The following is a 23,544-nucleotide window of genomic DNA, read 5'->3' as shown; positions in this document are numbered from 1 at the left end:
AATGGAAAATAGTTGACTTTGACTATAGGGTTAGGTTCCCTGTGGTGGGAGATGTGGCTAGGAGGGCAGGTTGGAGTGAGAACCACAAACAATCTCACATGCCAGACTCAGGGGTCTGCTCTTCTTTATCCAGTAGGTAATGGGGAGCCACTGAAGGGTTCTAGGCATAGTTGTGACATGCTCAGCGCTGTGATCTGGAACATTCTTCTGATGCTGACTGTTACGAGGGAAAAAAATAGAAATACGAATACCAGGGAGGAGGCTACTGGGGTCGTCATCAGGACATAAACTAGTAGGATGGCAGGGGACAAGGAAAAACAGGTTGATGGAAGAGGTATGGCTGGAGCTGAATTCATAGTCTGATGACTGATGGAATGTGTTGACAAAAGGAGAAATAAAAAAGACTAAAGATTTGAGATTGGATGCCACTTACAAAATAGAGAAGTCAAGAGGGGAGGAGCTAGGCATATTTTAAAAATGATCAATGGGTGAGGATCTGCAGAACTCAAATTTCTGTCTTATAGGACTCCTCTGAGCCTTTAGAGAGAATGTATCCTCCAGCATTTCCCAGGTTTTCCACAGAAATCCCCTCTCCTCCCCAGACTTCAGGTAAGGAGCAAGCCTAGTGCCTTGGACCTTTAGCAACATCAGTCCTACGTGATAACAGGAAAACATCTTGCAGGAAGCCTTGCTCCCAGGACACTGCGTTCTGGAACCCGGGTCAGTTTGCGTTTGCCTATCTCTTCAAGCAGTTCTTCTCGGTCCTATTTCGTCATGCCTTGGATTTACAGCATAGGGAAAGTGCATTATCAACTTGAGAGGACGAGGAGTGAGGCTTTCACACTTGTGCCTGAAGGGTTGGGAAATTGTGGGGAAATTTGAATTTTCTTAGGAAGAAGGCCTGGAGGAGGTGGGAGCTCTTTTCCATTATCTCTGCTCTGCTACCTCTCTCCTTTAGACATTGTTTCCTTTAGAACAGGTCCTTGGGTTTTGAAACATCATGTGTGCATTTAATACCAGATCATCCAAATGGACTTATCTCTAGGTCTGCTACAAGCTGTTGAAGTGACATTGAAGGATGCAATTCCACTTAAATCAAGGGCTTCCCTTACCAGAAAGCCATTACTGTGATTTTTTAAATAATTTTTATTGTTATGTTAATCACCATACATTACATCATTAGTTTTTGATGTGATCCATGAGTCATTGTTTGTGCATAACACCCAGTGCTCCACGCAGAATGTGCCCTTATTACTGTGATTTTTTAAAAATCAAATCATATACCCCACATAAAATTTACCATTTTAACTTTTAAGTGTACAATTCAGTGACCTTAAGTACATTGACATTGTTGTACAACCATTCACCATCATCTATCTCCAGAACTTTTTCATCTTCCCAAACTGAAACCCCATGCCCACTAAACAATAACTCTGCATTCCTCACTCCCCACCAGCCCCTGGTGATCACCGTTCTGTTTTCTCTCTATGAATTTGACTACTCTAGGAACCTCATATAAGTGGAATCACACAGTATTTGTCCTTTTGTGGCTAGCTTGCTTCACTTAGTCCAATGTCTTCAAGGTTCATCCATGTTGTGGTATGGGTCAGAATTTCCTTTCTTTTTAAGGCCGGGATAGTATGCTGTTGTATGGATAGATAGACCACAGTTGCCTATTCATTTATGTGCATATGGACTTTTGTGTTGTTTCCACCTCTCTCTGGTCTTGATGAACTTCTTTAAGCACTCCCTGCTTGGAACTTCCTTCCCCACAGGTTGGAGATGCCTTTTGAGTCTGTTTTGATTATGTTTTAATTGATAATAGAAAATCACAAGCCATCTCACTAAATCAAGATGTGAAATTGAGCTCATTAAACTTTAGAGAAAAAAATACTTTTAAATCCAGACTGCAAATGGATTTAGATAGCAGCAGTTCTGTATTTGACTGGGGGAGCTTGGTCCCAGAAGCTCACCAGGGAAAGATGAGGGTCAACTCAGTTAGCAGTTCAGTGTTGGGGCCTGCTGTGCTCTCCTACATTTTTGTAAAGCCTCAAACTTTGGAGTGGAGGGGTGGAAAAGTAAGTAGGGTGGTTGGAGATCCTAGACACTGCGGAAGAGAATGTGGGTGTTTCCCAGGAACATGCTGCTTTGGAGGCTCCTGTTGGTTCTTAGTTTTGAGCACCAGAATCAGTGGCAGAGGACTTTGGTGGAACGGGGGTATAGGGAAACCACCAGAACCCAGCGCTCAGCCCAGCTTCCCACACCATCCTTTTCTCCTTCCCCGAAGACTTTGGTTTAGAGAAAACAAAATAGTTTTGACTGAGTTACTAGGTTGGAATAACTTCAAGTCTAGGTTAATGAGTTTCTCTTCCTTTGCCAGCCTTACAGGGAATCAGTTTTATCATTTGAATTTACTGGTTCCTAAATTGTGCACCATGGCGCCCAGGGGTGCTGCAGTAAACACACAGGGGTACCGTGAGATATATTACATTTTTAAGGGAAACAACTGTACTTGACAGTTGTGGGATGCCCAAGAACTACTAGCTCGAGGTGCTCATAGTTTCAACATTAGGTCACGCTGCATTCCTTCCGATGGTGTCATATCTTTGTGAAGCTGGGTTTTGGGTGGTTGGAAGCTGTGATAAAAACTGAGTACCTAATGAAAATCAGTGTGGAGTAGGAGATGAGAGTGGCAGTGTCCAATCTGGTTCCAAAGTTTAAGAAGTTGTATGGTGCCCGAGAGGTGTACACAGTCCATTAATAAGTAATTGTGACCATTTAAGAATGAAATAAAAATAAATTTTTTCACTTTATGTGTATTATTCTTTCAAATGGCCACAAAATTGTTAGGACATAAATACTTCGTAAGTTGTTTGGACTTTGACACTTAATAAATGGAACTGTTAAGTATTTCTTTCATCCAAGGGATGCCATAAAAAAATTACTGAGATACTAAAGGGTACCATGTACCAAGAGAATTTGGGATTCTTTGCTTTAATTTATCAGAAAATTCCCGAAATATTTACTTTTAAATATATCATGGGGCTGGAGGTGAGGTAACAAGAGAAATAAAATAAACAGTTTGCTTGGAGATTTCTTAAAGTAAATGGCTTTATTTTTCTGATTATAAAATTTAATATGTATTGTTTATTTTAAAAAAAATCCAGAAAGGTGCAAAATAGAAAATAAAACCTCCATGTTCCCACCCCCTATTTCTCCCCCCCGCTTCCCAGATATAACAGCTGTTAATATTTTGGTGGATATTCTTCCAGACTTTTATTTCTCTCACGTATATTTAAGATTAGATGTTATACAAAAATTGGATCATAGACATTCTATTTTGCTTATTCCTTTTTCAAATTCATTGTATCACAGCTTTCTTTCCATGTCAACATGAATAGATTTTTAATCATACATAATGCATATATATTTACTTTAAACAGATTTACAAATAGACCTTCAAGGGAAAAAAGCCTCTCAATTCTAAAACCTAATTTATTGCTAAGAGGATTCAACTGTTAACAGTAGCTCAATCATGCCCCCTTGTGGCTCGACATGATATTTAACATTTTTCTTCAAAGGTTGCGTGTAAGGCCTTGTATACTGACATGGAAAATACAAAAGTGAATGAAATCGGATCTATTTTAGAAACTCACAATCCATAATAGGAGATGAAATGTATAGTTAAATAACTATGGGAGGAAAGAAAAAGTAATTAGGTACATCATAAGAGAGCTACACTTAAACATCCCATAGGAGCAAGGGGTTAATCTGTCTGTGAAGATTAAGGCCTTCATGGCACACTCACAGGGGCAGTGGTAACTACAATAATAACAGAAAATGTTTAATGAGTGCTTTTAAGCCAGATATTGTTCTTTGCACTTTTTATAGCAAAGATGGAATTTCTCTCTTCTAGGCTTTACCCAAGGGAAGGATTTGGACTCAGAGGGGTGATGAGGGAATGGAATGAAGGCAGGGGATAGTACCCTAGGTGGGGGGAGCTGCAGGAGCAAATGTGGGAGAGTCTGTACAGAGAGGACTGGGCCTTGCAGATTGCTCGGAGTGAAGTGGGAAAGGACATCAGAAAGAGGCAAGTGCTTCGAATCCCAGGCTAAGGAATGTGACCTTAATTCTGCTGACAGGGATGGTAACCAATGATTCAAGTTTTTTGATCAGGGGAGCAATTTTATGGGAGCTGGACTTTTGGAAGATTAACTTTTCAGCAGTGTGAAAGATGAGAGGCTACGGCAATGGTCCAGGCAAGATAAAATGCCGCTCAGAAGAGGTGCAGTAGAAAATGGAAAGGAGACATGAATCTGAGCTTGGTTAGGAAGGTGGCAATGGCAGCATCTATTTCTTGAATTTCAGAGTTTAATTACTGATGTAAAGCCACAGTAACATTTGGTGAACTTTGAATGGAGGTCTTCATACCCAGTGGTTCATAGATTGATTGGCCAGTGTCCACATGCTGATTTCCTCCTTCTCCTCCAAGAAACTAGTTATTTTAGGGACACCAGCTAGAACACATTATCCGGCCTCTCATTTGGTAATTTTGACAGAGCTCAGGTCCTCTGTAGGGTGCACTATTCCTAGCCATCTGCTAAATTTGCGATCGTGGCATGGTATTTGGAGAATGGTGTTACAATATGTTTCTCTTTTCCAATGAATATGAAAGCAGAGGGAATTCGCTGAACCTGTGCAAACTGGGCTTGCATCAGGCCGTAGGAGCTGATTCTAAGGATGGGAGATAACTGGAGATAACGAATTGCACCATCAAGGGGCCTGCAGTGCACTATTTTGTGGCCATTTAAAAAGGTGAGACAGTCAAGCGAGATGATGGGAGTTTAGTTTGCCTTCCAAAATAATCCTTTTTATTTTATTTATAAATGGTTATCAAAGAAATCCTGCCTTAATAAGCACCCAGTGCAGTGATTCTCAAAGCAAGGACACCAGGTCAGTGGTGAGCCATCAGGATCTTCTTGATAGGCTCAAGCGTATCCCATAAATGTATAGGGTGTTATTTTATAATAAAAAGTAAGGTACATCAGCTCACATGTATCTCTAATAAAGCTAATAACAAATGATTCAGATATCTTCCTCCCAGTTCTTGCTCATCACGGGCTTTCCCATGCTTATGTGGGAGTGTCCCTTACACAGTTCGGGGCTCACTGATGTGGCAAGAAGTGATCATACTGATTGCTCTTCATGCATTTTCCCAGTAACTCGTGAACTTCTCTGCACTTCATGGGCCCTCTGGAATATTGTTCCTTGAGAAACTAGCTTGAGTTAGATCACATTTGAAAGATAAGTAAGTTGAATGAGGGAAAGTTATGTCAGGTGTTCCTAGGGTATCCAGGATCTAGAACTCAAAAAGCTTCACCTGGCTTTCCTCTCTGACTATTAGAGGACATGCTTTTGCTGGTGGGTAAAGAGGTGTGACTGAATAGAATATATAACATAATATAATGCAGTTCTTGAATTTGTGGATCACTAATTAACATGCTTGAGCTATTTTAGACTTTGCTGGAGTCATAATTCAAAACTGGTTTGTCATCGGTGTCCAGCAGTATCATATTTCAAACCCTATCAGATTATAGTTGTGTACTTTATCACTTTTTAACCATTTAAATTACATTCCTGTTAATAGGATCTATGTTTTAACATCAACGGGTGGATTGGAGGATTGCATGGTTCATGTCTAGTTGAGTTTTTATGGCTAATTGGGCACATATGTACTGAACTAACCCCTCTCTTCAGAAGTGAAGGATTTTACTAAAAATGAGCACATTTTTATCACAGGCAGTTTAGTTTCATCTGCTTAAGTAGTTTTTTAAACATGAAGCATTTTTCAGTATAAGTGTGCCTTAATGTGTTAACTGTATTTTTTAAATGCAGATTTCTTTCACTAGCTTAATGGGAATTCACAGAAATCATAGCCTTTTAATTAAAGCCAATCTGTTTCAGTGCCAGACATTCTGAAAGATTCCAGTGAACCAAAAAAGAACACATTTCTGCACTGGAAGTGTGCATATGGGACCCTTCAGAAGCCTGACAGAAATGCCTGATGGAAGCATTTGAAACAGGAAAAAGATTAATAAAAAGAATGTCAGAGTAGTTTTCAGAATAGCTTAAATAATGTGTGTACTGAAATAATCTTTTACACCAAAGGATAATTTGATTGAAAAACTGTGACTCTTGCATAGTCGTAATGCTATAAGGTCTAAATCTCACTTCAGAATGTTTAAAGTAAGAGAGCCCACGATGGCTATATTTTTCAAACCTAAAATTGATATAAGTGACTGTATTTTCAGAACTAATTCAAGTGGTCTGATAAGCATAATTTGGAAGACAAAGGAACAGAATATTTAAAATTGAAAGGATCCTGGAAAATCTGGAATGTACAGTCAATGTAATAGCGGTTGTAAGGAAATCACAGGATACATTTGGGTACGGTTTGGTCAAACAGAAAGAGCCAAAGACCAGAAGTCAGATGCACTTAACTAGTGGTGGGACTAGACAAGTCCCTTAACTTTGCTGTATTTCTATTTTCTCTGTTGTAAACAGTGATTATATCTACCGTAACCATTATTGTGAGGATCCTAATGAACTATTGGGTATAAAAGCTTTTGGAAAAGTAAAGCTAAAGTGTTATACAAGTGGAATTATTTCTGTGGTTCTAGGTAACCATGGCCAGGCAGGGAACCTGTTTTATTTGCCATGGCCTCAAGCAAGTGCCTAGCACCTGCCTGGTGTAAGGAAAGGCTCCCTAGACAGAGCTGAAGGAAGGGAGGGAGGGAGGGAGGGAGAGAGGAAGGAAGGAGGGAAGGAAGGGAGGGAGGGAGGGTTCTCTTTGCTCTTGTTTTATTCTCTCCTGCAGAGACTTGGGCCAAAAAAATAAAACCGTGTGTGTGGTTTGGGATTCTTCAGAGTTTTACACAGGTGTACGGTGCTGGTACCCATCCAAAGGTATAAATACAAATAGAGGCTGGTAGATATCCTGGTGGTCCATGTGTACAGGATGTTTGGTGGCATTTCTTTCTGTGGTACTAGAAGTGTAGTTGCAGGTGCAACATTTTAAAGAAAGCCAATGACAACGTGCCCCCTTCTCCTTCCCTTCTCCATCCCTTACCTTTCCCCCTACTATGAGGCAGCCTACTACGTCCTCCTACCTCCAGTCATTGACTCAGGCCTTCTCTCTCATCCCGAAGGCCTTTGATGGAGGTTCTGGGGGAAGGAAGAGAGGGGAGAGTTTTATTGGCTGTAGCCTTCTGGAGCAACAGTGTTCAAAATTTTCCCCGCTTTCTATGAGGGAGCGGCAGAGGCTGGGGGGTAATTCCTTCAACAAATTAAATGAGGGGAGAAATTCCCTCTTGCTTGCAAGAAGGGAAAACTGGCTTTAGGTGCCCTGTTGGATACCTGCTTGGGTAGCAGCAGCCTTGCAGGTTTGTCCGCTGGCCTGCTTCGTAGAGGAGAGGACCCGAGAAGGATGGCGGGAGGCTGCGGGGCTGGCGGCCAGTGGATTGTGGTCAGGTGCGTGCTATGGTGCAGGGCTGTTGGCTTTGACTCTGTTGCTGGTTTTCTGGCCCAAAAGGGTGGCCCACTGGGTGAGGAAGCATGCTCGAGAGTCACACGCAGCTGCAGCCTGCCCTGCAGGGGAGGGAGGTGACGAGATTTAAACTGAGTCTCACTGACATTTGGAAACTGAACTAACTAGCACTAAGTGACAGTGACCCAGAGGTGACCGAGCTTGCCTGAGACCCACTACTCCAATGGTGAAGGGAAATTTGACAGCACACAAGAGAAAGCAGTGATTAGAAGATAGAGAGAAAACAAAGCCAAAGCCAAACCGTTCAGTGTTGTGCGGCGCTGAGCAGAGACTTTCAGGAAGTTATTACATTAATTAGAAACTGTCCCCATGTGGTTTGACTCCAGTTGCTTAATCACAGAATCCAGACTCGGAGCAGATAAGACCTTAAAGGTAATTCCTTTGAGGCCAGTAGATTTCAGATGCTGTTCCAGGAAGACCAGGGTGGGGGTGGCGGCCCTCAGAGGTTGGGCAGGATCCCTGGGGGAGGGATGAGGGTGGGCGTAGACCGAGGCGGTGTGGAGGGAGGTAGATATGCTGAGAAGGTGGGACTTCTGGTTTCTCTTCCTTTAGCTAGAAAAAGTTTGCTTTTATCTGCTTTATACGTCAGGCTTCATTGCAAGATTACTTTTGTCCAGAGGGTTCCCCGATTTAAAGAAAACACTCCCTTATAATCTAACCCCCTTAATTCTGAGATTAACAAATTGAAGTTCAGTCTGGGGAAGTGACAAGCCCTACCCAGGCCACGGAGCCTTGAGTGGCAGAGTCAGGACATAGGCCATTTAGTTCTTCGACCTGTCCTGAACCGAAGGGTGGCATTAGCCTCATGAATTCAAGGTGCATTTATTAAGCAGCTACTAGATAGAGTCATGTGGTAGGTTTTTTTTTTCTTTTCTCCTTCTTCCTAAAAGATTAATGCAGTTATTGCGTCCATTTGGTGCCTTTACTGCCGGAAAAATAACAGCCAGCAGGGGCTTTCTTGGGTTACCTCAGTAAGAGATCTCTGCAAGTCAAACACTATTAACTTTAATGAAGCGGCTTTGATGGTGGGGAAGAGACAGCTGACACCACATTTCCCTAACAATAAACCACTCTGACAGATAAAAACAAACAGGCTCAAGATAACATATAGCATTTCGGAGAACAGGGCCAATAATGAATGTAGACGGATGTGAGCCGGGCTTTCCTCTAAAGCTGTGTCCCTCCATCTGTTGTGAAAACGTCTTAAAAGGCTGGGCACAGATGATCTAATCCGGCTTTTACAGAAACCACTGCCTGGGTTATTGTAAGGATGGCCCTGGGAGGAAATCTTGAAGAATCTCAAGACCCTTTTTGCTCTGTGTTAGGTATCTGAGCACTGATGGTTTGTTTAGCCGGTGCTAGCAGCCATGGTAGTACGCTCCTCCACCTTCCTGGCCGTGGCGGGGGCCTCACCCGCTGATGTCCTCTCCACGGGGCGCGCTCTCAGCCCCCAGGAGCGAACCCGTGACCGGGCAGCACTAGCAGGGCACTGCCAGGGCTTTCCTCCGTCTTGGCAGATCCCAGCAGAGAACTTGGCCTAAAACAGCAGCAGCAACAACAATAAAAAACAGCCAGCGGTTGACCAGGTTTGGCGTGAATGCCTGTTGGAGGCTGCAAAGAGGGAAATGGTGTGGTCATTAGTCACTAAACCCAGATTTCAGTTAGGACTAGGATGAATAACACATACTACTTTACAAAAGGCTTATTTCAATTCCCTCACCAGGCTGTCCCTTAACAAAATACCCTATAGTGTGTCTTTTCTTTGGGGGCTGCTTTTATGTGTGCAGTGGCCGGGGCGGGGGAGCGTTGTAATTGTACTTGTGAATTTGTAAGTCTTCTTCTCCGTGTATTTTCCCATTTGATCTTTACACCCTTCCTACTGAAGTAGACTTTTGATAGTCCCACTGATTTGCCCACGGTCATACAGGTAGTAAACGCCAGAGCCAGCGTTGGATAGATTTCAAGGCTTATTCCACTCTGATGGAAAGCTCTGAGAGTCCTTTCTCTCTCTCTCTCTCTCTCTCTCTGTTGGGAGTGGGGTGTGAGGGGTAATGGATAGCAAGCAAAAGAGCCCACCCTGAATTACTACTGAAATCCACTGATAACTCCAGAGTCCTAGTGTAGCCTCAAAAGCCATGCTCTTTCCTTAGGAGTATCTTTACGAAGACAACTAACAAGTAGTCCAGGTACCTGCTTTCATAATGGCAATAATTATTAATGGGTCTCTAACTCAAAGTTGGAAAGAAAGAGAAAATTGCCATCGCCTCTTCCCACACCCTTGGCTGAGATCAGATTTCTGTCCGTTAGACACACTGGACACGGGTTAATGAGGACCCTTCCTGCAGGAGTGGGTGATGAGGACGTAATTCGCTTGTGTTTGGGTTCTCAGGCACGGGACAGGGGCTGTGCAGGGACTTAGGGCCCCGCAAAGACATTCTCTTGTCTTCCAGCCTGAGAAAGCCTCTCAGAGGCCAAAGTGACTGGGTTTTGTGGGAGCCCTCAGGGGCAGCCTAGGACTGATTCAGGGTTGCTCCAGGGATTTCTCCCGGCCCGTTTTCTCTGCATTACAGCAGTTTTAAGGATTTACCTTTCATCTTCGACTCTGGTTGCTGCAGTCTAACAGCCCAACAGAAGACAGAGTTTTAAATGGGCGCTGAAAATAAGGGATGCTTTAGGCCCAGAGTTGATTTGCCGCCTCTTCTCACCCAGTATTTTTTTTTTTTAAAGTAGGCTCCCCGCCAGCTGTGGGGCTTGAACTCACGACCCTGAGACCAAGCGTCTCATGCTCTACCGCCTGAGCCAGCCAGGCGCCCCTCACCCAATATTTTATATGCCAGTGAAATCACAGTAAAATGAACATCAGGGGTTTGGTCAAGGGAAGGACTGCAGTGAAAGTAGCCTCAGGTGCGGGGGTGGAGTGTGCGGTTTGTTTAAGAGACAGTGGACAGTGCGGGCCGTTGGGTGTCTCCGAGTCTATGCTCCGTCTTGATCCCTTTCAGCTTGGAGCGCCCCCTTCTGGGCTACTCTGTATCAGGCGGTTTTGAGCTCCGCCCTGCCATAGCCCTGTTTTCTTCTACCAGGAGAAATACGTGCCCTTCCGAGGTCTTGGCTGGTTTAGCAATTAGTAATTTCGGAACATCACAAAGCTCTGCCCTCTAGTGGTTCTTTGGGAAACATTCACAATCTTTAAAAAAACAACACCACCAAAACCCCCCCAAAAGACAGCCTTTAGTGCTAGCTGTATTTAAAACAGAATGGCCAGAGAGCGAGATGACTTGAGAGAGCAGAGTCCCTGCAGCTCCAGAATTGAAAACCCCTTTCTGCTTCAATTGTCACTCCTGGCCGTTAAGACTTTTAGGAGCCGTCCAAATCCATTTAGACTGTTTTAATAAAAAAATGAAGCAACACATCCCTGAAAACAAAACTTGGTTTTGATTCCTCTTGCTCAGGACAGTGCCTTGAGAGCCCTTTTATTTGTCACCCTGTTTGTTTACATTACTGATGGATAACAAGGTCGGTTCTGGGATTGCATCAACCTCCTCTCTGTTTCTTTATGAAATATCCCTTTAGTGTTTCTCACTCTCTAACAAGTATTCCTGTTTTCTTGCGCATTGGGAAGAAAATGCCTTTAGTAACGTAGCCATTTTAATATTCAGTTTTCCCCATTTCTTCAAAGTGAAGACAGATCTTAATTTATATGGCAAGCTGAACTGTGTGCTCTCTTCCTAAAGTTTTTAACTTTACCCTTAAGTTGACTCTTGCCTACTCGGTGACCTTGCACCCTAATTTTTCCGTTTACTTCCTGTACTGCATTTGAAGTGCCTATAAATCACATCGTAGGTCAGCCCTTTCCTTAACATGAATAATATTTGTATTCTCGCTGTGCAACACAATTTTACAACAATGCCAATTTATTTTTTTGGCAGTCTAGACTTTCATTCTTTTTTCTTTTTCAAAGCCCTATTGAATTTCAAGCCTCTGTCTTAGCTCTTGCGGTGATTACTGCTTTAATGCACTAACTTTTCACCTCTCGAGGCATATCTGGAGAATATCACATGGGAGGTTCTAGGTGGGCTGACCCAGTTTGATGTGGGTACAAAAGCAGAACTGGGCCCAGTCAGGCTGTGATGTGGAGGTAGACAGGGAAGGAGGGATGGCGACATAGGCCTGGGTGAGTAGATGCTCACCTGGTGCTTGGGTTGACCAATAACAGGTTTACTGCCCCTCTCCAGAGGACCCTCCTTTAATTAAAATAACATACTTTAATGATCTCGTAATCATTGGTTTGTTTCCAGAAGCTATCAGGTTGCGCGTGGAAAAGTCAGTGGAGCAGAAACAAGATCCACTGACCTCATCTCCCAAGCCATGGAGGAGGGAATTTTAGCATTTGGCCCAGGGAGGGTAGAACCAGATAGAATTTTTATCTCTGTCATATCTTCTTAGAGCCTAGCTTTTTATGATAAACTCTGGCCATTTCCCTTCTTTCCACTCCCCCCTCTTGTGAAAATCACTCAACTGTAGTTTGTACCCATTTTTTGTTTGTGACCTCATGCTCTGTGTGTGTGTGTGTGTGTGTGTGCGTGTGTGTGTGTGTGTGTGTGTTGAGCGTTCTCTGTTGGAGGGCTTAGAATTCTTAACCCTACCCAGGCAGTCCACAGTCTTTACAAATCTCTGGGAACTCAGAACTTCAGAGTGTTGTCCCTGGCATATAATCAGTATTGTGGCCCAGCTTGCCTTTCAGGTAGATATAGCAAAATGGATGAGAGAGGACCCTGCGGTCAGATGACTTCCCTGTGTGATGGTGGACACCTCACATATCTTTTCTAAGCCTTATTTTTTTCATCTCTAAAATGGGAATAAGAGTAACACAGGTGAGGAATAAATGAGGTGATTCATCTAAAGCACTTAGCAGCATGTAGTGCTCAGTAATATGAGTTATTATAATTATGAAGCTGGAAGATCCATTATAGGGGATCAGTTTATATGGTACAGACCCTGGACTATGGGTCAGAAAGGCCTGAGTTTGGGCTCCTAACTCATCGCTGTTAGCTACCCTGGAGCCTCATCTAACCACACAAGCCTTGGTGTTCTCCATAAGTTAATGACCATGTCCGTCCGCCCCAGGGCTGTTGTGAGGCTTCTGTTAGATACAGGGTGTACTGTGCTTGGCACATGGAACCTAACACGTGTTAGCCGATTTCCCATCCTCCAAGTCTTCTAAGATGCCGTGTGTTGTCTCCACTAGGCATTTCAACCCTAGTTTCACTTGATATGAGCCAGAGATAAAGAAAAAGGGATCTGTTAGAATGACACCACCCCCACCCCACATTAAAAACAACCATTTAATACTTTCTTTCAGATATCTTCAAGAACCCAGGAGCCTTTGGCTCTGCAATTTAAAATACTAACTCAACTGAAACAAATATTGCTGTTCTGTTAAAATTAAATGAATGCGGATGTTGTTACAGAACAATGGATTGAAAGTTCTCCTAATCATTCTGTAGGAGAACACAACTCCCTGATTGGGAAGTTCTTCGGGGCACCAAGTGCTTTGGATGTTAACAGTCTGTTTGGGAAGATGTTATGGTGTGTACCTTCTGTGTGCCTTAGTCTCTTGGCTTGTACCTACGAATGCATCGCTCTGGCAGAATTTTTGCTTGAGTGTCCCAAAGGATTTTTTTCTTTTGTAAATAAAGAATTCAGTTTATAATCAGTGCTTTCTGGGGGTTGCAGAGGTGAGAGAAGGGGTCGTCCATTGACATGGGACCTATGCATGAAAGCGTCTTTCTGCTCTGCTCAGATGTGGGGCCTGTTGGCTCCACGGGCAGGTCCGTGAGAAACAGCAACACCCACTTTGGTGTGAGCAGTCTGTTTTCTGCTTACATATACAGACTTGATTTATAATCCTAGTCCGGACAGCATCTGAGTCTAATTACCTGGGTATATGAAAGTTCAGGAGATCTCAACTAAGTTTGCAATTCAGGGATGCGCTTTACCAGAAGCAGATGGAAAAAATAAAACACTTTAGTTTATGACTAGTTTTCTATTGGGGGGAAGTAGAAAGAACAAAAAGAGTTGCCAAATTGATCCTTGTCAAGCACTAATTAAATATTATTCATGATTAATTCTGATGTTGATGTATTCAGTGTTTTAGCGGTGTCATAAATATCTGAAAGAATGAAATAACTCACTTTGTGTAGCTCTAATAAATCATGCATACCACAGTTCCCACGTGGCCTCGTGAGCCAGCCCCTTATTATTATTTTGTTAATGCATACACTTTTATGTGACTTTTATGGAATATTATTAGAGATGTGAGAAAATAATTTCCTAATTATGCCTTGCAATTGCCATGTCATTCAGTTAACAAATACTTTTAAATTTATGAAGAATGAACAGTTTCTATTTTTTAGAGGTAGACACGGAAATATTTACAGATGAAATGTCTGGGATCTGCTTAAAAAAAATACAGGTTGTCTGAAAGAGGGGTGAGTGGGTGGGAATATAGATGAAACAAGAGTAGCCATGAATTGATAATTCTTGAAGCTTAGTGATGATCCATGGGGGTTCATTATATCTTCTATTTTTGTATATTTGAGCAATTTTCCATAATGAAATATCTAAATGATTTTTCCTTGGGAAGGGGCTTAAATTTATTTCTCAAGGAAAATTATAGTAATCAGTTTTTGTTGTAAGTATATGTTCCTTAAATTACAAATCATGGGTCAGAACGTGTTGTAAATCCAGTTTGGGGCTGATAGACTGATGATGAGGAGGAGGAGAATGAGGAGGGGTAGAAGGAAAATAGCAGTTGTAGCTTCTACTTCACTGAACATCAGCTGTGTGCGGGTACTGTGCTGCATGCTTTACACCGTTATTTCATCCTTGAGACAGTGAGGCAGGTTAAATATTTTTATCCTTAACTTTGTAGGTGAATAAACTGAGACAGAGATGAAATTACTTGTAAAGGTCACATGCTCTATGACAGAAATGAGGCATCCAGGTCCCAAAGCGAATTCTTTCTTTCTCTTTTTAATTTATAAGGAGACTGCACTTAGTGACACAGTTGGGCTGGAACTACGAATTCAAGTAATTTGAGCAGGAAGGGACCTTAGAGATGCTTTTGTTGGAGATGGCAACAGATGACTTGCTTACTCCCTGCTCCTATGCCCATGGTAGCAGACATAGCTAACGGATTGTGGCTCAGAATCCCACTCACCATAGTCCCAAACAGGTCAAAAGGCTCAGAATTGGCATTCCTTTAGAAACCTATTCATCACCTCTCATCCCTCTGACCGCCTTACCAGATGAGAAAACTGAGGCCTGGGGAGAGGCAGGACTCACTCAAAATCTCCTGGACAATAGGTGTCAAAGTCCTCATTTCTCCTGGCATCGGTCCAGGGCTCCTTCCCCCGCAATAGCTAAGGCTCCTTCCAGGTCAAAGTTTCTATGATTCTACATGTGTGAATACATGGAAACTTGCTTAGAACAGTGCCTGGTACATGCTAAGGACTGGATCAGTATTGGCTATTATTATTTTTTAAAGATTTATTTATTTATTTATTTATTTATTTATTTATTTATTTATTTAACAGAGATAGAGAGAGAGCACAAGTAGGCAGAGCGGCAGACAGAGGTAGAGGGAGAAGCAGGCTCTCCGCCGAGCAGGGAGCCCAAGGTGGGGCCCGATCCCAGGACCCCGGAATCACAACCTGAGCCGAAGGCAGCTGCTTAACCGACTGAGCCACCCAGGTGCCCCAGTATTGGCTATTATTAATATCATTATTTGTTATAAGGAGGCAAAATGTAAAATGGGCCAGCTCTCAGATATAAGAGTAGTGACTAAAACCAGGTCAGTTTGCAAAAGCATCTGCTAGTTTCCTAAAATGGTAACAGAGCCCTGAGCCGAAGCTGGCCACACAGCTGCAGCCTCAGGCCCCAGGGCCCCCTGGCAACACAGACTGCTCAGCCCTCGGTCCCCAGTCACTGCTCCTCAGGAATGCGCGTGGAGAGCACTGTGCTGAGGGCTCTGTCTGGTGTAGATTGATGATGTAAAGCAGCCGACCTTAACATTGCCTTTGTATGGCGCCAGCAGCACCCCCAGCCTCACCTTGTCCAGGCTTGGCAGATCCATAAACCACGCGGCTGGCTCGATGAGTTCCTGTTGTGATATGGCAACCAGATTTGGGCTTTGCTCCTGATCACGGGTCTCCCTCTCCGCCCCTGAAGGCTTTTGAATCGTTTGGTGACTCTGACCAACATTCCTTCCACCACTCACAGCAGAATTTTCATACATACAATGTCCTGCTGTCATAGTCTTTTATTCTTTGGTGGCTTCGTGGGTTGGCTCTGCTCTCCCCAGGAGTTTAGGAGTGATGCAGGTATTGTGAGTGGAATTCCTTTTTTTTTTTTTTAAATCTGTGAATTAAACAGCTAAGAAGCCCATGTAATTTGTGTGACAAGTGACAGCTTGTATGAAAATAACTTACCCATATCCTGTTACACATTTGCATCCATTATGCTGGGTAAAGCCTTATGTCACTGGTAGACCATTCAGTTGTAGTCACCAATGTTTTCCTAGGTGAAAGGGTAATTATTTTTGCTATTTGTTCATAATTTATTAATAGTCAGTGAAGAACATTAGGGTAAAGGATTATTTCAAACAAAGTGACAGATCAAATGTGTGGAGGGCATAGTGATCTAGCAGTTGATAATAAAAGCTATTAGCGTAAAGATAAGCTTTCATTTGGGATCTGCATTTGCTACTACTGATTGGCATTTCAGATAAAATAGGTGCGTACAGAAGACTGAATAGGAACTTACAGAGAATACCAGTAAGCGGTTTCACTCTGGATGGAATCAGCTGTGTTCTAGAGTTAAGAGCAAATTTCCTATAATGTTATATGCATGCTGGAGGTAGTTTGCAGAGTAATTTTAAATGGCATGTGAATATTTTTTCTTTTAATAGTTATGTATTTATCTTAAATGTGCTAGGAAAACTGTAACTTATAAAACACATAATTTATTGGATTATTTATTATTTATTTTGCTTAGGCTGAGGTTAATTAGATATTTATGCTTTATATTTTTTATTAATTTTTAAAATTAACATGTTATTTATTATTTGTTTCGGGGGTACAGGTCTGTGATTCATCAGTCTTACACAATTCACAGCGCTCACCATAGCACATATTCTCCACAATGTCCATCACCCAGCCACCCCATCCCTCCCACCCTCCTCCACTCCAGCAATCCTCAGTTTGTTTCCTGAGATTGAGAGTCTCTTATGGTTTGTCTCCCTCTCTGGTTTCGTCTTGTTTCATTTTTCCCTCCCTTCCCCTATGATCCTCTGTCTTGTTTCTCAAATTTCTCATATCAGTGAGATCATATCATAATTGTCTTCCTCTGACTGACGTATTTCGTGTAGCTTAATACCCTCTAGTTCCATCCACATCATTGCAAATGGCAAGATTTCATTTTTTTGATGGCTGAGTAATATTCCATTGTGTGTATATGTGTGTGTGTGTGTGTAAACACACACACACACACACACACACACACATATACCACTTCTTTATCCATTCGTCTGTTGATGGACATCTGGACTCTTTCCATAGTCTGCCTGTTGTGGGTATAAACACTGGGGTACAAGTGCCCCTTCAGATCACTACATTTGTATCTTTGGGATAAATACCCAGATACTGGTGCAGTTTCTGGGTCATAGGGTAGCTCTATTTTCAACTTTTTGAGGAACCTCCATACTGTTTTCCAGAGTGGCTGCACCAGCTTGCATTCCCACCAACAGTGTAGGAGGGTTCCCCTTTCTCCGCATCCCCGCCAACTTCTGTCATTTCCTGACTTGTTAATTTTAGCCATTCTGACTGGTGTGAGGTTGTATCTCATTGAAGTTTTGATTTGTATTTCCCTGATGCCGAGTGATACGGAGCACTTCTTCATTTGTCTGTTGGCTATTTGGATGTCTTCTTTGCAGAAATATCTGTTCATGTCTTCTGCTCATTTCTTGATTGGATTATTCTTTGGGTGTTGAGTTTGATAAGTTCTTTATAGATTTTGGATACTAGCCCTTTATCTGTTATGTCATTTGCAAATGTCTTCCCCCAATCTGTCGGTTGTCTTTTGGTTATGGTGACTGTTTCCTTTGCTGTGCAAAAGCTTTTTATCTTGATGAAGTTCATTTTTGCCCTTGCTTCCCTTGCTTTTGGTGATGTTTCTAGGAAGAAGTTGCTGCGCTGAGGTCGAAGAGGTTGCTGCCTGTGTTCTCCTTTAGGATTTTGATGGACTCCTGTCTCACATTGAGGTCTTTCAACCATTTTGAGTCTGTTTTTGTGTGGTGTAGGAAAGTGGTCCAGTTTCATTCTTCTGCTTGTGGCTGTCCAACTTTCCCAACACCATTTGTTGAAGAGACTTTTTTCCACTGGACATTCTTTCCTGTTTTGTCAAAGATTAGTTGACCATAGAGTTGAGGGTCCATTTCTGGGCTCTCTGTTCTGTTCCATTGATCTATGTGTCTGTTTTTGTGCCAGTACCATACTGTCTTGATGATGACAGCTTTGTAATAGAGCTTGAAGTCCAGAATTGTGATGCCACCCGCTTTGCTTTTTTTTTTTGACATTCCTCTCGCTATTTGGGGGTCTTTTCTGGTTCCATACAAATTTTGGGATTATTTATTCCATTTCTTTGAAAAAAGTTGATGGTATTTTGATAGGGATTGCATTAAGTGTATAGATTGCTCTAGGTAGCATAGACATTTTCACAATATTTATTCTTCCAATCCATGAGCATGGAATGTTTTTCCATTTCTGTCTTCCTCAGTTTCTTTCATGAGTATTCTATAGTTTTCTGAGTACAGATTCTTTGTCTCTTTGGTTAGATTTATTCCTAGGTATCTTATGGTTTTGGGTGCAATTGTGAATGGAATCGACTCCTTAATTTCTCTTTCTTCTGTCCTGGTGGTGTATAGAAATGCCACTGCTTTCTGTGGATTGATTTTATATCCTGCCACTTTAGATATTTATGTTTTAAAAAGTGAGTTAAAGAAAAGTGAGTCAAAGAAAAGAAATAAGTGAATAATTGTAAAGGTGGTGGTCAAATCTGACAAAAATTGAGATAATGATATGCGAATTAGTCATGTTTAAAGAACATTGGACTAAAAACTGGTTGGAACCTTGGGATTAGCTTTTCTTCACTGGGGATGGCCGCCGGTCTTGACGGAATATGTCTTATGGCAAAACCATCTGGAGCTCTTACAATATTCTACCTTTGATTTAAATTTTCAGCATAATATTATTCTTTAACTTTTGAAGCAAAAAGGAAAACAAAGCATGGAATGTGATTCAAAGTAGGAATTGGGAGATATTTTTCTTCTGAGTGTGAGATGAAAAAAGATGAAAGTCTTGAGTGTGTGCTTGGATAAGCTGAGGTCTTGTCCAAACTCTGCCATTCACTTCCTATTTGATCTCTGGGATGACCTCAACTTTCCCTGAAACTCAGTTTCCACATCTGTAAAATGAGGGGTTGAGTTGATCTCCAAGTTACCTCCTGGCCCTGAGTTTTTGACTCATTCAGAATCCTGAGAGGTGGGAAAAGTGAAGCCAGCCTTAGTGGCCTGATGTTCTGGGAAATGTAATGTATTCCTTAGCCTTTGAAGAGGGGGTAACGAACGTCAGAAACTCAGTTGATGTCTTAAAGTGGACTAAATAACTTCTTTAAAGGGGACAGCACTCATCTGGAATGTAAATTTGGGTGTGCTTTTTAAGTAAAAACCGTTCCCATTTCTTTATCACACACAGGAGCTTTTTGGTAATTGGTGTCCCTAACTGGGCTCAGGGACAGGTCAATTATGATTTCCCAAGCGAGCAAAACTCTAAAGCTGATTCTTGTAAACAGAGAGGAAGTTAGAGGAATGGGAAGGACAACTCAGTCAGAGAGGGTAGCTTGAATCAAGACCTGGAGAAGGGAAAGAACACGGTTCATTTAGGGAAATGCAGGTACTCACGGATCCAGCACACGATCCTTGTGGTACCCCCTCTGTGCTAGGCATGTGACAAGTGATCTGGACAGACAGTTGCTTGGTCAGGCTGCAGTGTGTAGTGGTGATGGTGGGAAAGAAGTGAGACGTTGATGAGCCGGCCTCTCTCCCCAAGGGCCTCCTGCAGGGGCTTCGGAGGCCTTGCCGAGGACTGAAGAGTTTGCTCATGCTGCTGCCCCCCATAAGCAGGCAGTGGTTAAGGGATGCCCGGTTGGCTCAGTTGGAAGAGCATGTGACTCTTGATCTCGAGGTTGTGAGTTCGAGCCCCACGTTGGGTGTAGAGATTAATTAAAAATGGAGTCTTAAAAGAACAAACAAAAACCTTTCCTTAAAAAAAAAAAAAAAAGAGGGGCACCTGGGTCACTCAGTCGTTTAAACGTCTGCCTTCAGCTCAGGTCATGATCCCAGAATCCCAGGATCGAGTCCCACATCAGGCTCCCTGTTCACTGGGGAGCCTGCTTCTCCCTCTGTCCCTCACCCCTCTCTCACTCTCTCAAATAAATAAATAAAATTAAAAAAAAAAAAAGAAAGCTTTGAGATCAGGAGAATTGTGGGAAGGATGGAGGCTTTGGGATGTACTTGCCCTCCTCCAACAGCTCAGTCCCTGTTGGGGCCTTTCCTGTGAGGGAATTTTCCTGAATCTGGTCACTTGAAGGCCCCCTTGAGGCTCTAATGATAAATGTTCTTGCCCCTCTAGCCGGAGGCAGGGGGAGGGCCAATGACTGTGCCTAGCATGGGTCCCACTGTGGTCTCAGATGTTGATTCACAAATCCCCCTCCCCCCCTTTTTTTTGGTGAAAGCTGACTCTTCCCTTTGAGCTTCTTGCTTGGACAAGGAAGCATAATCTCAGGAGCTATTCCTGTGGATTAAAAACCATGGGCCTGTTTCTTCTTGCAGACATTCTTCACTTTGTAGCTAATTTGAGCAGACCGTGTCAGTGCCATTCTAGAGACAAGCAGCTTGTTCCTAGCAGCCTGTTCCTTCCTAACAAGCAGATCTGGGGAAGCCACTGCCAATTTGGTGAAAGTACAGTGTTGGAGCATAGGAGACTCAGCGCTGAGCCAGGCACCCAGGGGCGGGCGTGTGCTTTCTAGTTAGCTCCATTACCGAGAGGAGAGAGAGCATCTGGGCATGCAGCCTCTTGCCGTGTTGTTTGCAGTTGTTTGAAACTGCAGTAAAGAGAAGCCCCCCCACCCAAAAAAAACCCATACCCCCAAACATAAGAAGAGTTCCACCACCACTGTTCATTTTAAGCTTTGCATTTGATGTCTATCCATTTGAGGAGTTAAAAAGTAAAAGACTGTCTGGCAGGCTTGTTGGACTGCTTCGGTTCAAAATCTGGCTCTGCTGCTTGCAGGGGGGCCCAGTGCAAACGGAACAATAATATGCCTTCTTTAGAAGATTTTGGGGTGGAGGGAATGTAAAGAACTTGGCCAAGCTCTTGGGAGGTGTTCCATGATTGGTAGCTCTTGTTATCACCTGGCGGACATTGTTGTTTTTCTGGTAATGATCACCTTTCCCCTGACACTGAACCCTGTAGTAACCATTAACAGCTTATGTGCATGGAGTATAGAGTTTAGCAAAGTTTCTATGTTTTTTACAAATAAGAGTTCAACTGAGCTGGAAGGTAAGTAGGGCAACTGTTCCTTCCCTCGTATAGGGGAGTAAACAAAAATTGGAGCAGTTAACAGATTTGGCCAAATTCCTAGAGTGAATAAAAGGGGAATCAGCACACAGGTTCAATCTTTTGATTGAAGTCTTGTGCTTTTTTTTTTTTTTTAATTTTATTTACTTTTGAGAGAGAGAGAGAATGACAGAGAGAGAGAATGAGAGGGGGGAGGGTCAGAGGGAGAAGCAGGCTCCCTGCCGAGCAGGGAACCTGATGCGGGACTCGATCCCGGGACTCCAGGATCATGACCTGAGCCAAAGGCAGTCGCCTAACCAACTGAGCCACCTAGGCGCCCTGATGTCTTGTGCTTCTTATCGTGCCACAGTTTACTCTTAGGCCGAGAGTATCTCCTCGCTTCTGTAAGTGAATGGTCGTTACTCTTAGGAATCAACACCACCAGCCACCTGCGTCCTGACGTGAGCACTGGCGGGGCCACATCTGGTGTCCCAGTTTCAGGGGCAGGCAGGCAGGCAGACAGGGGTGAAGTTAGCAGGGCTTTGGCAGGGGTGTTAGAATCATGCCTGTGACAAATCTTGAAAACCCAAACCTAATATTCCACTGTATTTGCATTCAGGGGAGGGCTTCTTGCTGCTACAATGTGGCTGTCTTAGGAAAACGTACATGTGACATCAGCTTGGACAGGGAGTGTGATTCAATCTTTGCAGGGCAACAATATTTCCAGTGATACCCCCTAACCATCCCCTGTATAATTCACAGTGGACATCAGGTTTGGGTCTGAGAGTATAATACTCATCTCTCTCAGAAGGCTCAGACTCAAGTCCGCATCCTCCAGCATCATTTCTTGTTGGTTCACTGTGGTTTATGGAACCGGGTCACCTGTACCTGGTAGATTCTGGTTCTGTGACCTGCAGGTTCCTTCTCGTTAGAATGCGCCTCGGATTCCATAGTTTGTGTTATTGCTTAAATGCCATTTCTTCACATCCGCAGAGACTAATTTTACTGCAATGGCAGACCTCAGTGTGAGCTATTCTTGCAGAATGTCCTGCGATGTCAGAGAGAGGGCAGGACTGTGAGCACCCCTGCCTGGGTTCTAATCTGGGTCAGTTTGCCGGGTGGGAAAGATCCTTCATCTGTGTGGCTGATGTTTCTTCTTGTCTGTGATGAGAAAGTTGAAGCTGTATCCAAATCTCCTTCAGCTTTTAAATTCTATGATGTTTAAGCAGTAGCTTAGGAACAATTTAGGAGAATCGATTGGAACACCTCACTCAGTCTGAGAATTGCTGAGTTGTGGAGACATGAATATTTTTATTCTTTTAAAACTTTGTTTTGTAGCTATACCAGGGATTAAAAAAACATATTATTAAGCAGTTTCTATGTATTGCCTTTGCATGGAAGCTAAAGGCTTTTATTAAGATTTAAAAGCGTGTTTATTCTTATTTTCTTCAAAAATGTCTTAAGAGGGGTTATCCTCCCATCCAGAAGTTCCTATGCCTGGTTTATGGTCAGAAACATGGAGGAAACATTTAAAAGCTACAGGATTCCTAGGTATCTGCCAGACCTATGGAATTAGAATATCTGTGTTGTAAGGCCCAACGGTCTGTATTTCAAAACAAGCAGAGAGTCAAGCAAACTTCCTAGGTGATTCTGATGAACAGCCAGGTCTGGGCAATCACTGCTAAGTTGGCTGATGTCCTGTGATTATGGTGGATTTGGTTTCTGATTCCTGACTCTGCCTTTCTCCTTCCAGTAGTTTTGTAGTGATCAGGGTGAGCTGCAGGGAATGATCTGGGTTACTGATTGGGTGGTGTGTAGGAGAGGAAGCCCAGGCCTGTACCAAGGCCCGAGGGTGATTTCTGCCGCAGGTTGATCATTTGTCTGCATAGCATACCCTGTCTTTGGTGCCCTCTCTCCAGGGACTTCTGACCTCCCTCATGTGCCCCTGACCCAAAGCAGCTCCCTCCTCATACAAGTCAATAATCCAGTCCTACTTGCATTGCTTTCTTTCATTTTGGGGTAACTGTTTTATTGAGGTATCACTGACATTTCATATAATCCACCCATTTAAAGTGGATAACAGTGGTTTTTAGCATATTCACAAATAAGTGCGATCATCTCTTTTCAAAGAAACGCTGTACCCTCTGGCTACCATTCCTCCATCGCTTGCAACATCTCCCAGCACCAGGCAACCACTGATCTGCTTTCTGTCCCAGCAGATTTGCCTTTTCTAGATGTGTTGTGTAAACGGAGTCATAGAATATG

At 43.0% G+C, this 23,544-nt stretch overlaps 1 protein-coding gene across 4 annotated transcripts in view; it reads left to right on the top strand.

Annotated features, from left to right (window-relative positions):
* The window catches only part of LOC113914562, a 177,234-nt gene that overhangs the window by 5,283 nt on the left and 148,407 nt on the right, over positions 1 to 23,544 (top strand). The window contains exon 1 of one of the 4 annotated variants that reach the window (XM_027579897.1): positions 13,137 to 13,192. The exons of the other annotated variants lie outside the window; for them this stretch is intronic. Coding sequence (XP_027435698.1) covers positions 13,185 to 13,192 — 8 coding nt within the window. The 5' untranslated portion in view covers positions 13,137 to 13,184. Of the gene's footprint in view, positions 1 to 13,136; positions 13,193 to 23,544 lie in introns of those variants that run through there. 4 annotated transcript variants of the gene reach the window in all.

Source organism: Zalophus californianus, chromosome 11 (assembly GCF_009762305.2).
Source record: "Zalophus californianus isolate mZalCal1 chromosome 11, mZalCal1.pri.v2, whole genome shotgun sequence".
In the NCBI taxonomy this organism is placed as follows: domain Eukaryota; kingdom Metazoa; phylum Chordata; class Mammalia; order Carnivora; family Otariidae; genus Zalophus; species Zalophus californianus.
The sequence above is the reverse complement of the archived record's forward strand: the minus strand, read 5'-3'. Positions and strand labels throughout refer to the sequence as shown.